The sequence below is a fragment of the Bubalus kerabau genome, chromosome 1, assembly GCF_029407905.1.
Source record: "Bubalus kerabau isolate K-KA32 ecotype Philippines breed swamp buffalo chromosome 1, PCC_UOA_SB_1v2, whole genome shotgun sequence".
NCBI lineage: Eukaryota > Metazoa > Chordata > Mammalia > Artiodactyla > Bovidae > Bubalus > Bubalus kerabau.
Genome location: NC_073624.1, coordinates 16,443,749 through 16,460,001, shown reverse-complemented (window position 1 = coordinate 16,460,001; position 16,253 = coordinate 16,443,749). Strand labels below are relative to the sequence as shown.

Below are 16,253 nucleotides of genomic sequence, written 5' to 3'. Positions count from 1 at the left end.
TTTGGCTGTGCTGAGTCTTCATTGCTGCTCGGGCTTTTGGGGGGGCTACTCTCTACTTGCGGTGTGTGGGCTTCCCTTGTTGCGGAGCACAGGCTCTAGGTAGGCGTGTGAGCTTAAGGAGTTGTGGTTCCCGGGCTCTAGAGCACAGTCTCAGTAGTTGTGGTGCACTGGGCTTAGTTGCTCTGTGGCATGTGGCATCTTCCTGGATCAAGGATCAAACCCGTGTCTCCTTCATTGGCAGGTGGATTCTTTACCACTGAGCCACCAGGGAAGCCAGCTCTCAGCTTTGCTATCCAGTTTTACCACTTCTAGGAGCTCCATGTTCTCTCCCTCTTTCTCTCTTACTAGAGTAAGACTCCTCAGACACAGGAATGCACGGTGACTCAGACTTTAATGGAAGTGTTCATTTCAGCGCCACAGAGGTGCTGGCAGCTGTGAAACATGGCACGGGGGCAGCTGGAGGAAGAACGGGGAAGCTAGGGCTGGGGGGAGAGGGACAGGGGGCAAGTCCCCAGGTGCACAGCCCCACCTCTGGCCCAGGAGCCATCACTGAGGCCCCTTTCTGCTACCCTTCCAGTTCCAGCAGGACCCCCACTCCAGGCCATCTCAGAACCTACAGTCACGTGAAATACAGACACGTGGTTCCCCCTCCAGTCAGGCCAGTTTTCTGGCACCAGAGTTATGGTGAAGTGATTCATTAACAAGATGAATGAAAAATAAATAAACGAATAAATAATACAGTAGAGCCTTAGACCAGGCCTGAGCAGGCAGCCAGCCCACCCCAGCACTCACACTCAGCACTGCCCAGTTCCTGCTTCATAAGCAGCCTGGAAACGTGTGGACTCGGCGCAAAGCACACACAACACACGGCCCCTCCACACACCTCGACAACCAACCCAGACGTTCCACACAGACCCCAATGGGTCTTCTGTGAATCCCCTTACGGTCCTCAGTCCATGGCAAGTTTTCAAGGAGAGAGAAGAGGAAGGAGGGAGAGGCGGAGAGTGCGGAACCCAGAGGGTGGGAGCGCGGAGACAGCAAGGCTAGACCAGCCAAGGCGCAGCACAGAGGGTCAGCCGAGCAGGACTGGAAAGAAGAGGATCCAGGAAGAGGACGGAGTGAAGGGGTTCCAGATCTCCAGGCAGGGAGGGGGCTCACAGCACACTGGGGTTGCGGAAGTTATGTCCCGCAAAGCGAGCTTCATCCCCTAGTTCTTCTTCAATTCTGAGAGAGGCGAGTCAGAAAGGAAACAGTCAGCGAAGCAGAAGGACCCTGCTTCTCTTTCCAGGAGTTCCCCCGCCACATCCTCCAAGCCCCTCGCACTACCTGCTCCTGGGGCCTGGCCTGAGTGATGGCATTCCCTGGCTTTCCATGGGCCGTCAATCAGGCCATCTGTAGACCCATCATTCAAAACCAAATACTTTCTGGATGTCTACTGTCCTCCAGGCCCTGGGCACTGGAGACAAAACGGTGGCCAAACAGCCTGTGACTCTCTGAGCCCTGGGTTTCCATTCCCTGGGCTCCCTTACCTCATGAGCTGGTTGTACTTAGCCAGACGCTCAGAACGGCATGGGGCACCAGTCTTGATCTGAAATATCCCAAAAGATAAACAGCTCAGCGGCCACCCCTTCACCCCATGAAGGAGAGCTCACACTCCTTCGAAATTGCCATGATGCCCACAAACACCTGGAAGGAGAGCAACCTGAGCCTAGAACCCCCCAATTGCACAAAGGGCTCCCTGGCGCTCACCTGGCCTGTGCACAGCCCCACCACCAGGTCAGCGATGAATGTGTCCTCAGTCTCTCCGGAGCGGTGACTCACCATGACCCCCCAGCCGTTCTCCTGGGCCAGCCTGCACCTGCATTCGGTGCAGCAGCAGTGAAGCCCAGCCCACAGGCTCTCCCCAGCCCTGACATTGGTCAAGAAACATCTGGAGGGAAGCTGTCCGGGGTGGGGGGTAGAGAGAATCGGGGGGCATGGAGGGAGGAGAACCAGGAGAGCCTCGGGGCTCCCTGCCTCCTTCTGCACTTGTGGGCAAGGCTGGGGTGGGGTGCTGGCAGGACGCATCCTGCAGAAACGGGTTGAGTGGGGGAGCGCCCAGAGGCACTCACGCTTGGATGGCTTCGGTGACTGAACCGATCTGGTTGACCTTCAGCAGCAGACAGTTGCAGGCCTTCTCCTCCACCGCCCGCTCGATTCGCTTGGGGTTGGTCACTGTCAGGTCATCACCCACAATCTGGATCCCCACATTGGCTGTGAACTTGGACCAGGCCGCCCAATCGTCCTGGTCAAAGGGGTCCTCAATGGAGACCACTGTTGGGAGAACAGAGGGGGCTCTGCATCAGGTGGGAACGCCCCCGCTTAGAGTCCCTGCATGGACAGATCAGATTCCCTGGCCAACTCAGCCTCCTCCCCTCTGAAATAAGCCTCCCCTGACCCATTCTTTTTCTTTAATATTTTTTACAATTAAATTTATTTATTTTTAATTGAAGGATAGCTCAAGCAGTGAAGAATCCGCCTGCAGTGCAGGAGACCTGGCCTCCATCCCTGGGTCGGAAAGATCCCCTGGAGAAGGAAATGGCACCCACTCCAGTATTCTTGCCTGGAGAATTCCATGGACAGAGGAGCCTGGCGGGCTGCAGTTCATGGGGTCACAAAGAGTTCGACACGACTGAAGGACTAATACACACTGCTCTACAATATTGGGTTGGTTTCTGCCAAACATCAACATGAATCAGCCATAGGTATACCTATGTCCCCTCCCTCGTGAACCTCTCTCCCACCTTCCTCCCCATCCCACCCCTAGTATTTTATTTATATTTATTTTTTATTTATTTGGCTGCGCCGGGTCTTGGTTGGGCCCCTGCATTGGGAGCACCTCGTCTTAGCCACTGGATCACTAGGGAAGTTCCCCCTGACTCATTCTTATCTTGATTTTTTCACAAAATCTTTCAAAAAAAACAAGGGTTCAGAAACTTTCTCACAACCTTTCTTTGCATTTTCCTGTTTTCTACCAGGAGCCCCTCTTCATGGCTGTTCGAAACCTTTCATTCTGCAGTTTATGCCTACTTTCTCTTGCTGTGTCTCAGGAAATGGAAACCAACTGCTTCCATTCCAGGGATAAGAGTCACTGGCAGACCTGGGGAGGGTGCTTCAGCTCCTCCTCACCCATACAACAGTCCAGCCCCGTTCAGCATCAGTTTTGTTTTCTTTTCTTTTTTTTGCTGAGCTGGTGACTTGTGGGATCTTAGTTCCTAAACCAGGGGTTGAACCTGTGCCCTCGGTAGTGAAAGCACAGAGCCCTAACCACTGAACCACCAGGGAATTCCCCAGCATCCGGTTTTATCAACTGAACATCCTGAACTGTGCTCGTTCCAGTCACCCTCTCACCACGCCTGTGCTGTGCTGTGCTTAGTTGCTCAGTAGTATCTGACTCTTTGTGACCCCATGGACTGCAGCCCCCACGTTCCTCCATCCCTGGAATTCTCCATGCAAGAATACTAGGGTGGGTTGCCATGTTCTCCTCCAGGGGATCTTCCCAACCCAGGAATCGGACCCAGGTCTCCGGCATTGCAGGCAGATTCTTTCCCAACTGAGCCACCAGGGAAGACTTACTGTGCCCAGGTTCTTCCAAACCACCCCATGACCCCAGCAGCTTCAGAGATTGTGACTTTAATCAGGATTCAAAGCAGATGGAACAGATTCATCATGGGTTCCTGCCCAATCACAGGACACCCAAAGCCCAGCCTCTGCAGGAGACCCCTTCACGCCATCCCTGGTTCTCAGGCTCTTCTCAGGACATCTCTACCAAGCACCTGGGTCAGCACTCATCAGGTCCAGAGTTGCCCCCAACACACCCCTGCCTGCCCCCTGCCCTCCCCCGGCCACAGCCCTTGCTCTCACCAGGATAGTCCCTGACAAAGTCCTGGTAGAGGGCCCCCAGCTGGTCCCCGGTGATGTATCGGGAAGGATCAGCGGGAGACTTAAAATCCAAGTCATATTTGCCATCGCGGTAAAACTCCGAGGCGGCAACATCCATGCCAATGACGATCTTTTCTGTGTAGCCAGCCTTGTCAATGGCTTCCTTCACCAGTTCCAAGGCTGGGGATGGAACACAGCAAGGTCATCAGCAGGAAGGGTGGCCAAGGAGGAATGAGAGGAAGAAAGAAATTCAGAGCAGAGGTGGAGGGCTGTTGCTGGGGAGAGTTCTGCTTAAGGTTGTTTTGGGGTTATTCCCAGGATTGCGATGAGCAGGCCACCTTCTAGGAAGGCAGGGGAATGGAATTCTGTTAATAACAGTTTGTTTTCTTTTTTAATAGCTACCATTTATTGAGGGCTAACTTTATCACCTCAGCGCTTTACACCTATGATCTAACTTAATCCTCACGATGATGCTAAGAGGTAGATGCTGTTGCTATTCTTGTTTTGCAGATAAGAAAGACAAGCACAGAGACTGTTCAAAGAGCAAGATCACCAGGAAGTAACTCTTCAAGTCAAGGTTCACATCCAGGCAATTTGGCCCCTAAAAGTTAACTCTCAGCCACTACCTGCCTGTATAGTTTCTCTTCACTCTAAGGTTTCTGCCAGGGCAGGGAAAAAAATTAGGGATCCTAGAGGCCTAAGAGGTTGGGGTGGAGATGGGATAGATTTGGAGTTCGGGGTATCTCATCAAACTAGAATCCATGGTGAGAATGGATCCCATGGGTCACCTGGACCACCTCCCAAAATCCTCTAGGGCTCCCATGGGAACTTGCAGATACTGACACATCTGGCTGGGCAGGTAAAGGAGATCCTCTTAGGCCTGCACATGAATTTGTTAGGCCCTCTGTTACCCACTCCAAGGACTGGGACCTTGTAGCTCAAGGACCCTCACGCAGCCTCCTGGGGACCCAGTGAAGCATGTGGCCCTTCCTGATGTCCTGGAATGGAGCAAGACGGAACTGGGAGTAGGGTCTTGGTCTCACCCTCACTGTTCTCCAGGATGTTGGGGGCAAAGCCACCTTCATCCCCCACGTTGGTGGCGTCCTTGCCATACTTGTCCTTGATGACGCCCTTGAGTGTGTGGTAGACCTCCGCCCCAAGTCGCATGGCATCCCGGAAGCTCTCGGCCCCCACCGGGAGGATCATGAACTCCTGCATGGCCAGCTTGTTCCCAGCATGAGAGCCACCATTGATCACGTTGAAGGCCTGGGAGCCACAGGAGGACAGAAAAAGTCACAGAGCTCTTCCCTCTCCACCCCCAGGAGTGTAAACCCAAGAGCCCAAACTTCCCCCAGCTTCCGGACTCAGAACCCTCCATCCCGTGGTCCCTGTCCTCTCCCTACAGCTGCCCCAATCACTCTCCTCCCATCAGTCCTCCCAAGGTTTCATGCTTCCTCCCCACCCACCCCTGGGAGAGGCACAGTGCTCACCGGCACAGGCAGGATGAGGTCTGAGTTCCCGGCCAGCTGGGCAATGTGTCGGTAGAGGGGCAGTTCCCGCTCGGCAGCCCCTGCCTTACACACAGCCAGGGACACACCCAGGATGGCATTGGCCCCAAACTTGGCTGGGAGATTATAGAGGAAGGCACTGATCAAACATGTCCCCTTCCCCTTCCAACCCTCAATTTTTTTTTAATAGCTAGCATTTATTGAAGGCTAACTATGTCACCTAAGCACTTTACACGTGTGATCTCATATACTCCCCAAAGGAGCCATAAAGGAGACCCCCCAGTCCAGTAACCTCACCCATCCTATCCTGCAAGCAGCAGGGGGCGGGGTGTGATCAGAAAGGGCAGCGAGCTGCACTTCTTGTAACCATCCCTGAGACCACAGACTCTCTGCCACCAACTCCCCCCCTCCTTATGCTGCAGAGTTCTCCCTTCTGTCTCATGTCACTCCCTCCCATTGGAGGAGGCTACGAGAAGGGCTAGTCCTCAGGCTCTCCTTCCTTCCTTCACTTCTCAGTCTGTTCCACGCCCCCCCCCCCGCCCCCCCAAACCCACTCTCTCCCAGCCCCTGCTTACACTTGTTCTCAGTCCCATCCAAGTCCAACATCAGGTTGTCCAGCTTCTCTTGTTCTACCACAGACAGACCCTGTGAGCAGAGGCCCCATCACCAGGAGCCAGGATGGAGGCTGGACCCTAAGACACCTAATATAGGCACCCCTCCCCCATCCACACACAGGCTCACATCCACCAGGGTTCCCCCAGGTTCCTGTGATAGCGACCTGTCTGGATTAGGGGACTCAAGCCCCCATGGGAGCGGGGCCCCCTTCCCTCGGTAACCATAACTCCCCAGAGGTGGCCCTTTCTCCCTCTTCATCCCCTTCCCCTAATCCAGGGCTCCCTCCAGGATCCAGTCCCCACCCCCAGCAAAGAGCAGGCCTCACTGAGCTGATGAGGACTGGGGCAATGGTGGTGTTGATGTGGTCCACGGCCTTCAGGACACCTAGGGAGAGGTGGAGAGGTCAGGCCAGGAGGGACCACGTAGAGGAAGGCATGCAGGAAGAGGGCTGGGGATGGGCATGAGGCCCCCAGCAGAGAGACAGGGAGCCCAGAAAAGACAAAGGGACTCACCTTTGCCCAAGTAACGCTGTTTGTCCCCATCCCTTAGCTCCAGGGCCTCGTAGATACCAGTGGAGGCTCCACTGGGCACGGCAGCCCGGAAAAGACCTGGGAGGGGAATGCCGCAGAAAGAGAATGGAGAGAGAGGACAGCACAGGGACCCGGGATTCCTTCAGCCTTGCAGCTCTGCACTCCTGTGGTACATCCAGCTTGCTCCCAACACTGCTCCTTAACACACACACATACACACACACGGAGGCAGATACACAAGCGGTGGCCTCCTCATCCACCCAATTGAGGTCCCACACACACAAGGAGGATACCAGAGAAATGGAGCTTTGCAGGCAGCACACATGGTGTACACACAAAGAGCATACACACACGGTGCACACACGCAGCACACATGGTATGCACCCACAGAGCACATACACACACACAGTGCATACACATATGGTGCACACACACACAGAGCACACACAATAAACCAGCACACAGAGACTGGCTTATCTCGGCTCCCCTGGACAAGGAAGGTCTGCTCCCAGACTCTAGGCTCCTGAGCCTGGCCCAGCAGGGCACCCCCACTGGGAATCCTCCCATCCCAGGCCGGTACACCCAGCTCCGGGGCTGTGGGAAGGTGCCCATTACCTTTGGCAGTGTGGAGATCCACCTCCACCGTGGGATTCCCACGGGAGTCCAGGATTTCCCGGGCCCAGATCTTCTCTATGGACATGATGGCTAGGATCTCCTTGGGTAGCAAGGAAGGAAGGAGAAAGATAAGAGGCTTAGAGGGGTGGAGCCTGAGATCAGTGGGAGGGGCCAGAGGCTGGGAGGCTGGGAGCGACAGGAAAGAGGTTACTGCAGTGGGTTGGGGGTGGGGAGGAGTTGGGTGCAGTCGCCGGCGGTAGAAGGGATCCCCCCGCCCGTAGGGAGAGAAGGTCAATGCAGTGAGGAAGGGGAGGTCACTGCAGTGGGGGGCGGGGTACAATCAAACGACAAGATGGGAGGACACCGCAGGAAGGAGGGGAGAGCCGCGGCAGTGGCTCCCTCGCCCCCTCAGCAGTTCGGCCGCCGGCTGGAGGGGTGCCCCCAGCTCTCCTCCGGGCGGTACGGCCGCCAGGCTTGCACTTCTCCTTTGGCGTCAAGAAAAGCACGGGTCGTCTGGGCAGCGTGGGGGGAGCCTCTCCTCCAGAGCCCCCATCCCACCCAAGCTAACACCCCAGCCCCCACTCCGAGGTCCCAATCTCCCTCCAAACGTGTGTCCCGCCTCTTCCCGAGAGATGTAGACGAGTCCGGGGCGAGGGTCCTCCGTCTCTGGGGTTGCCGTGGGCAGGGAGAAGGAGGGGAGACCATGGGGAGGGGCAAAGCTGGGCTGGTCCTCCCTCGGGCCCTGGACAGACTCTCCGCTCCAACCCCCCTTCCCCGTGCAGAGGAGAGCGGCGCTGTAACGGGCGATGAGAGGGCGATGCAGGGGAGGAGGGGCCGTGGGGGTCTCGAGGAAGTCTGGGGATGCTGAGAAAGGGTGAGGGAAGACATCTCTCCGATGCGCTTCTAGGGATGTGCCAGGGGAGAAATGCACAGTCCCGGGAGACCCCGAACGCTTATCTTCCACGGAACCGGAGGGGCAGAGGGACACAGGGAGGGGTCTGCGAGGGTGGAGAAAGGCGCAGTCAGACACACGCAAGTGCGGAGAGGCCTGGCGCCCGCATGACGAGGGGGTGACGGCCTGAAACCGAGAGGAGCGGCCCGGGGAGGACGGGACAGGAGGCGCCGGGGAGGCGCGGGTGGCGGAGCAGGTGCGCAGAGCGGCGGGGCAAGGGATGCGCGAGGCCCGAGGAGAGAGGCGGGGGCGCGGCGGCGAGGGGAGGGGGCCGGAGGGGCTTCACCTCGGGGCTGCGGACCCAGCCGGTGGCGGTGGCGGCGGGGCTGGCAGTGGTGGCGGCGGCGGCGCAGAGAGAGCGGGAGTGGCGGCGACGGCTGCGGCTCCCGGGCGGCGGGCGGCGGGCGGGCTGGGGGAGGCGCCGATAGGGCCGGGCGGGCGCATGTGACCCGGAGCCCCCGATGAGTCAGGAGCCGCCGGCGGAGGCGCACGCAGGAGCGCGGATGGGGGGCCGATGGGATGGGGCGCCGATGGGATGGGGCGGGGAGTGCTAGAGGAGAGCGACGTGGGAGGGGCTGGGGACCAGCCAGGACCTGGCCCCCCACCGCCCACGCGCGCTCAGACCCACACCCAGTACCCCCTGTAAAGTAACAGTCAGCTTCACGCCAGTGATCAGCCAGGAAAGCCCACAAAGGACTCAAGTGTCTCAAAAACCGAATCAGACACCAAAGTATCCCAATGTCTCTTTATTGGAAAAGCAAACTGTTCCTCACACCCAGGCTGCCGCCTCCACAGCTCCTCCGCAGATTCTTCACGCAGCACCCGGGGCCCATCGAGGCCTGGCTCCCTCCAGACCTGCCCCCCGGAGCTGCTTGCCGCCTAGTCACCGCTGCCCAGATGCCTGTGAGGAGCCTGGGCGGCACGCTGTGATGAATTCCCAGGTCTGGGACAAAAGTGGGCATCTTCTGTCTCCGGATGAGGGTGGGTCTAAGTGTGGGGCTCCCCCTGACTGGGGTCTTCTCAGTTTTGGGGGCCAGCGTCCCCCGATCGCCTGGAGGAAGAAAGTAGAAGCCAAGCCTCTGGCCACCCGCACCCCCACACTCCCCCACCCACACACCCCGCCTCTGCCCCACTGAAGTGCCAGCTGCCACCCTTCCCTGGGCTCACAGCCTCTGTCTCTTTCCACCTCCTTCTGCCCTCCTATCCGCCTTCTGCCCCTGTCCTGTCATTTTTAGCCTCCGCTCTTTAGTGCAGGATTTTCCTCTCCCGCCTTCTTCCCTAGGCCCAGTCCTCAGATGCTGCCTCCAACCCACCCCACCAAAGCCCCTGACCCAGTCTTTCCGTCAGGTGTGGTTGCCCAGCCACACCCTCATCTCTGCCTGCTGCCCCTTTCTCGGGACTTACTCCTCAGGCTTTCTGATATATCACCTCTGCCTCTCTCAGCTCCTCCCAGGCCCTTCTGGCTCTTTCTCCTCCCCGTGAGACACCCATGACTCCTAACCCAGGTCTCCCCAAGTCTTCTTGCCTCTGCCTTCCCCATCCACCTCCTCCCTACAACAGCCGGTCTTCCTGCCTCCCCACCCCCTTCCTTACTGTCTTTGGAGGCCAGGGGAACTGCTAGGTGGATGACTGGTCCAGTTCCGACTCAGGCTCGACCTCAGCCTCCTGCTCCTGCTCCTCTTTCATCCTCTGCCGGATCTCCTCGGCCTCAGCCCGCTCCTCCTCCTCATAGAATTCCTTGTCCAGGCGCTCCAGATGAGCAATCTGCACCAGGGCTTCCTGGCGGTAGTCGTTCTCGTCGGTGCATGGGTTGTCCAGAAGCACCAAAGCTCGCAGCCTGGGTAGGTCCCGCAGCTTGGCAAGCTCCCCCAGGTCGGCCACCATGTTGCCCCTGCCGGTGCAGGCAGGAAGGATTCACCAGGGAACGTGGGTGTCAGAGGCCAGCTGCCAGGCCTGGGGCCTCGCGGGGGAATCTCCCACGGGACTCTAGTTCCTCTAGAAACATGGCCTCCGTGGACTGGCTGGATTTGCCGCAGACAGAGGTGCTGGGCAACCCTGCTCCAGTCTGTTCTGCCCTGGGGAACCCTCAGTGCCACGGTCTATTCTGTAATGTCTCGTGTGTCTCCTTCTGGATCAGCAAAGCTAGGTCTCAACCCTGTCTTGTAGCTGGGGACGAGGGAGGAATCTCCCTTGCAAGGATAGGCTTCCGTCTAATCAGAGAGGTTAGACGGTGGGACCAGAACCAGCAGAGAAGAAACTGGGCTCTAAGCTCATGGAGACGGTGCTGTCTGGGTGCTCCCACAGGAAGGAGCCCAAAGAATAAGCTTCCCCCCAAAGCGCCTCATTGTACCGCGCATGCATGCATGCTCAGTTGCTTCAGCTATTCATCCCTCAGTGGTCCACCATCCCTGTTTCAGCTACTGACATTTTCACGATCACCCTGAGGGATAGGTCTTAACCTCAGCTTCATTTTATAGGAAACTCAAGTGTTTGTTAGTCACTCAGTCGTGTCTGACTCTTTGCAACCCCATGAACTGTAGTCCACCAGTCTCCTCTATCCATGGGATTTCCCAGGCAAGAATACTGGAGTGGATTGCCGTGCCCTTCTCCAGGGGATCTTCCTGACCCAGGTATCGAACCTGTGCAGATTCTTTACCACTGAGCCACTGGGGAAGCCCCCATTGTATGGTACTCTGTGTTTATGTTCATGCTCTTGGCTTACAGCTTTGTGAGATCAGGCTTAAATGTTTCAGCCCTATCTCAAGGGAGGGGCTGAACCACGCACGGTGCTTCTCGTGTGTGGAGTGTAACATGCCCTGTGTGCTGGACTGTCCTTGTTTTCAGGTCTCTGGCCCCAGAGGCACCTCCCAGTCACTGAGACAAACCCTCCGTCCTACACTTACTTCCAAATATCCCTGGTTAATAGCCACTGAGGAAGGTCCCTTATCCCTATCTATACCATTAACTGCAGAAGGAAATGGCAACCCACTTCAGTATTCTTGCCTGGGAAATCCCATGGATGGAGGAGCCTGGCAAACCATAGTCCATGGGGTCTCAGCTAAACCAGCTTAGCATTCATACCATTGACAGGCAAACAATAAGCCCTCCACTGTACCAAGATGGCACAGGTGGCACAGACCAAGATGGCAGAGCTAATTCCAGGAGTCAGGGCAGGACTCTGGGCTTCAAGGTACGTCCACCACTCCTTACTCGGAGACTCTCTTTCCACTGCTGTCCTCGAAGAGGATTTGGCCTTGGTAACTAAGCAGGCAATTTCCTTACATCTTTGCTTAAAGATTACACACATAAAATCCCCCATCAGACAGGAGCTGCTGCAGTAAAGTCTCGCCTGATCCTCAGTGCCTTTCCATCTATTCTTTTAATGACTCCCCTTGCCTCAAATCTGAGCATACCTTGTGTTTGAAATCAGTATGGGGCCATCCCTTACAGGGGAGACTCAAGAAATGAGAGGCTGGAAATCGGAAGGGGAATTGGGACCCAGAAGATGGAGAAGAGCAGTAGAAACTTATATGGGATGGAGCTAGACTGTGAGTCCCTTGAGAACAGGAACCATCTCTGATTCCTTCAGCCGGTTCTCAGCACAGCACAAGGCCTGGCACATAGCACCTTCTCAGTATGTGAGTGGAATGAATAGGATTCAGGAGTCTCGGGCTACAAAGGTTCCAGTGCTGCATGCAATTAAGACTGATGCAGAAGACAGTCAGGAAAGGAGGGATGAGGACGGAGGATGAGGGAAGAATCTGTGAGAGGGCTGGAACTGGGGGACTGGGACCAGAGGACTCCAAGGGTAGGGGCGAAGTGGGCCTGGAGGGATGCATACCTTAGGTTGAGGTACTGCAATGATTTCATTTCCTTGGAGAAACCACTCAGAGTCTCAATCTGGTTGTCTCGAAGATGCAAGGTAGTGAGATTGCTTAGGTTCTCCAAGCCTTCCACCTTCTTCAACATGTTCTGGGCCTAGACCCAGGATACAGTAGATAGATTGGGAAAGGGGGGCAGGGGGGAAAAGGAAGAGAAATCAGAGAGACGTGGCAGGGCTTCCCTGGTAGCTCAGTGGTAAAGAATCTGCCTGCCAGTGCAAGAGACATAGATCAGAGAAGACCCCACATGCTGCAGAACAACTAAGCCCACCTGCCACAGCTACTGAGCCTGTGCTCTAGAGCCTGGGAACCACAACGACTGAGCCCAGGCACCCTAAAGACTGTGCTCCACGACAAGAGAAGCCACCACAATGAGAAGCCCTTGCACCACAACTAGAGAGTAGCCCCTGCTCACTGCAACTGGAATAAAGCAATGAAGACCCAGCACAGCCAATAATTAATTATATGTGTGTATGTGTGTGTGTGTGTGTGCGCGCGCACGCGCGCGTGCCAGTCACTCCGTTGTGTCTAACTCTTTGAGACCCCATAGACTGTAGCCCACCTGGCTCCTCTGTTCATGGGATCCTCCAGGCAAGAATACTGGAGTGGGTTGCCATGCCCTTCTCCAGGGGATCTTCCCACCCAGGGATCAAACCCAGGTTTCCCGCATTGCAGGCAGATTCTTTACTTAGATTTGCAAAACAGCAAATCTAAGAGGTAGAGAGGGTGAGAAAGGGGAGTGGAGGTGAGTAGAGTTCCATGTTGATAGTAAAGAATCCAGGAGAAGCTTTCAATCAACAGAAAGGTTGGCAGTAAACCCTACTATCCAGCCCACCACAGCCACCTCTGATGAAGAAAATGCTTCAACCCACCCCCACTACCCCCCAGCCCAAGAGCCTCACTGCTCCACCAAGGAGACATGGCTTCAGCAGCATTTTGGAATGAAGAAGCTCAAGGGCTTAAAAGACTAGACACAGGACCTTCCCTGGTGGTCCAGTGGTTAAGACTTCCAGCGCAGGAAACATGGGTTCGAGCCCAGTTTGGGGAATTAAGATCCACATGCCGTGTGGCCCAGCCCCCCACCGAAAAAAAACTTAAAAGACTAGACACCTAAGTGGCCTCCTTAGCCTGATGCCTGTACCTCAGTTATGCACATGGTGTTCCAACCTATATCAAAGCAAACTGTCTCTATGTCATTCACACGTTGTGTACTATTAGCCCTGTTAATTGGTGAACACCTTGTCTATTTGGATTTTGCATCCTCACAGCATTGGGCACCAAGCAAACACTCGGCGTTTGGAAATAATGCCAATTATCATAAGGATGATGAAGTTAGTAGGTGAGTCCACTAGAAGCCAGACTTCCCTGGTGACTCAGTGGTCAAGAATCCACCTGCAGTGCAGAAGAGGGTTTGATCCCTGGGTCGGGAAGGAGGATATATCTCCTGGAGGAGGATATGGCAACCCACTCCAGTATTCGTACCTGGAAAATCCCATGGACAGAGGAGCCTGGCGGACTCCTCTGTCTATAGAACTGCAAGAGTCAGACACAACTTGGGGACTAAACCACCACCTTCTAGAAGCTGGTATCCTGGCCCCCAGCACAGTGCCCCCTTTCCAGCACCCACCACCCTGTGACCCAGGGCGCTACCAGGAAGAGGTTCTTCAGCTTAGGGAGGTTGATTCCCAGGGTGCTATTCAGCTGGTTCCCCCGAAGCTCCAGCGTGTGCAGGCTGATCAGTTTTTGGGGATCCAAACCTGTCACCATGTGGATGCGGTTCCCTGAGGAGAAGGAGGGTGTGAAGGGTTCAGAGGGCCACCCCAAGTGTTCAGCAATAGAGCCTCTGCATCATCTTCTGTAATGCCAGGTGGATACAAGGAGGGCCAGCTCCAGATTTAACACCCACAGGGCCTTGGGGCGATGGTCTGGTGGTCCAAGGGCACAAGGGATGTGCCCACCTAAGTCGTTGAGGCATGAATGAGGGGTGCCCCACAATCCATACAGCTAACTCCCTCTCCTCCTTCAAGTCTTCACTCAGGTGTCAACTTCCCAATGACATTTGTCCTAGCCAACTTGTTTGAAATCGCCACCTCCCCCCACCCATTTCCTTTACCCTGATCTATTTTTTCCATTGTACTTTTCCCTTTTTTTTTGTTGTTCTTTTTTAACGCTTATCTCCTTTTAACACGCTTTATAAAAGTTTACTTATTTATTGTGATCGTTGGGACTTCCCTGGTGGTTCAGTGGTTAACACTCCACACTTCCACTCAGGGGCACTGGTTCAATCCCTACTTGGGGAACTATGATCCTGAATGCTGCATGGTGTGGCCAAAAAATAAATAAAATTAAATATTGTGATCATCGATGATTGCCTGCCTTCCCTGACTAGAAGGTAAGCTATGCAAGAATAGAGAATTTCTTTGTTTTGTTCACTCCTATATCTCCAGCACATAGAACTGTCATTGTGAACCACCACGGGTGTCTGAATTAGTGAGTGAATAATGTAGGTTGCTATGTTGCACAGCCAAGGGCCATGCTCCCCACTGCTATTGGCCCCAGGCGAGGAAGGAATTGTGGGAGGCCCATCCTAAGGCCCCACCTTTGAGATCCAGGCTGGCCAGACGAGGATGAGAGATGCCCTCTGTGTCGGTGATCTGGTTGTAGGCAAAGCTGGCAATCTGCAGGTAGGGCAGTTCGTTCAGCCGGGCACTCCGAAGCTGGTTGCCATCGGCCTTGAGCCAGAGCAGGTGGGTGAGGTGATTGAGTGGGGACAAGTCTGTCAAGTGGTTTTCAGAAACATCCACGTAGCGCAGATGGATGTAGGAACGCAACAGGTGGATGTCTGTCAGATCCCTAGGAGGTAGTAGAGGCTGGCTCAGGGTTAAGAATCCAGCAAGGGCTGTCAGAGGTGCTAAAGCAGAAGGCAGCGTGAAGATGGCTTAGAGTGGAGAGAAGAGCAACTGACAGATGGGCGAGTTGGGGAGGGGAAGGAGAAGGTAGGTGGGTTCTCAGCCGTAAGCAGGCACCTCGTGTCTGTGAAGGGCTGAGAACCGGCACTCTGGAGGACAAGTAAGGGAGTCCAGCTGGAATCTCCACCCCACCCTATCCCCTTACAGCCTCCAATGCCGCAGGCCAGCTCTGACGCAGGGGGTCACAGCATCCTGAGAGGTAGACTCTATCCTTCCCTCCTAGCTGGCTCAGGATGACAGAGATCCAAACTCAGTCAAAACACCCAGGATGAAGGGTGAGAAAGGAGACTAGGTCCCACAACGTTGGCCTGCTTCTGGTCCCCCATAAACACACCTGTCCTTAATCTCCAGCTTGACGTAAGCATGAGCCAGTCCATTACCCGTCTTGCAGAGCAGAGAAAGCCCTTCTTTCATCATGTCCTCTGTGAGGGGCGTGGATATCCACTGCAGGAGGAAGTGGACTCAGGCATGCCTTTCCAGCCCAACCCCAGCCCCTAACCCCAGACCCCTCCGCTTCCAAGTTCTCACATCCTCAGACTCCTCTCCCTCCTTCCTGTAGTCCTCCCACTCCTCTGTCTCCTTCTCATCATCTTCTCTTTCCAGATCATCCTGGTCTGTCTCAAAGTCTTCCAGGTCATCTTCATCTGACATTTGTCTTCCCTGCTGAAAGCTCTGGAGTCAGATCAGGCTGGGTCCTCGCCCTGAGAGAGATGATCTCGGTGTTAGCCAATGCTCCCTCCTTCACCTCCATTAATGGGTACCCCTTCCATCACCCTATCACCCCCCGGATCTCTTGCCAGCCATGCTTCTTTCCTCATCCCTGTGAACAAAGCATTTTGACTCCCAACCTCCACTTCATACTTCCCACCAAGGATCCCTTCCCCTTGGATGCTTTCCCAGACCCCCACGACCCTGCCCCTCTCAGTGGCTCCAACTCCTCCAGCAGCTAGTTGTCCAGCTTCTTGGGCTCCCCGTTCGCCAGTTCTTCCCACTTCTGCCTGAAGCCACCTTCTTCTCCAAAATCCCCTACCGACATCTCACCTCCCCTCCCTTTCCATCCCTGACCCCTGCTCCAGTTCTTTCTTCTAACTCTTCCATCCCACGTTTCCCTGTCCCCTCCTGGACACCAGCCGGTCATGCAGGCTCCAACCCTCCCACTCAATCTTCTTTGGCAGAAGGGACACAGACCCTGGTTCTGCTCAACCAGAAGCTGTCGTGGAGAGGTCTGGCCCCGAGAGAGAAGAGCTGTCTGGTAGAGGACA

The 16,253-nt window shown here is 55.5% G+C and overlaps 2 protein-coding genes across 2 annotated transcripts; both read right to left on the bottom strand.

Annotated features, from left to right (window-relative positions):
- Positions 1-1,154: 1,154 nt before the first annotated feature.
- ENO2 (enolase 2) lies at positions 1,155-7,274 on the bottom strand. Its single transcript, XM_055566089.1, has 11 exons — positions 7,190-7,274; positions 6,557-6,652; positions 6,370-6,428; positions 6,005-6,074; positions 5,412-5,545; positions 4,965-5,187; positions 3,904-4,101; positions 2,112-2,313; positions 1,750-1,858; positions 1,530-1,588; positions 1,155-1,224 (listed from the first exon to the last, which is right to left on the bottom strand). Exons 1-11 carry the CDS (start codon positions 7,272-7,274, stop codon positions 1,155-1,157), a joined length of 1,305 nt encoding a protein of 434 aa, XP_055422064.1.
- A 1,715-nt stretch (positions 7,275-8,989) lies between these two features.
- Positions 8,990-15,687, bottom strand: LRRC23 (leucine rich repeat containing 23). The gene is made up of 7 exons (XM_055566088.1): positions 15,520-15,687; positions 15,326-15,435; positions 14,622-14,875; positions 13,673-13,803; positions 11,983-12,119; positions 9,735-10,032; positions 8,990-9,192 (listed from the first exon to the last, which is right to left on the bottom strand). The coding sequence occupies exons 1-6, from the start codon at positions 15,640-15,642 to the stop codon at positions 9,759-9,761; spliced, it is 1,029 nt and encodes a 342-aa protein (XP_055422063.1). The 5' UTR covers positions 15,643-15,687; the 3' UTR covers positions 8,990-9,192; positions 9,735-9,758.
- Positions 15,688-16,253: the final 566 nt, after the last annotated feature.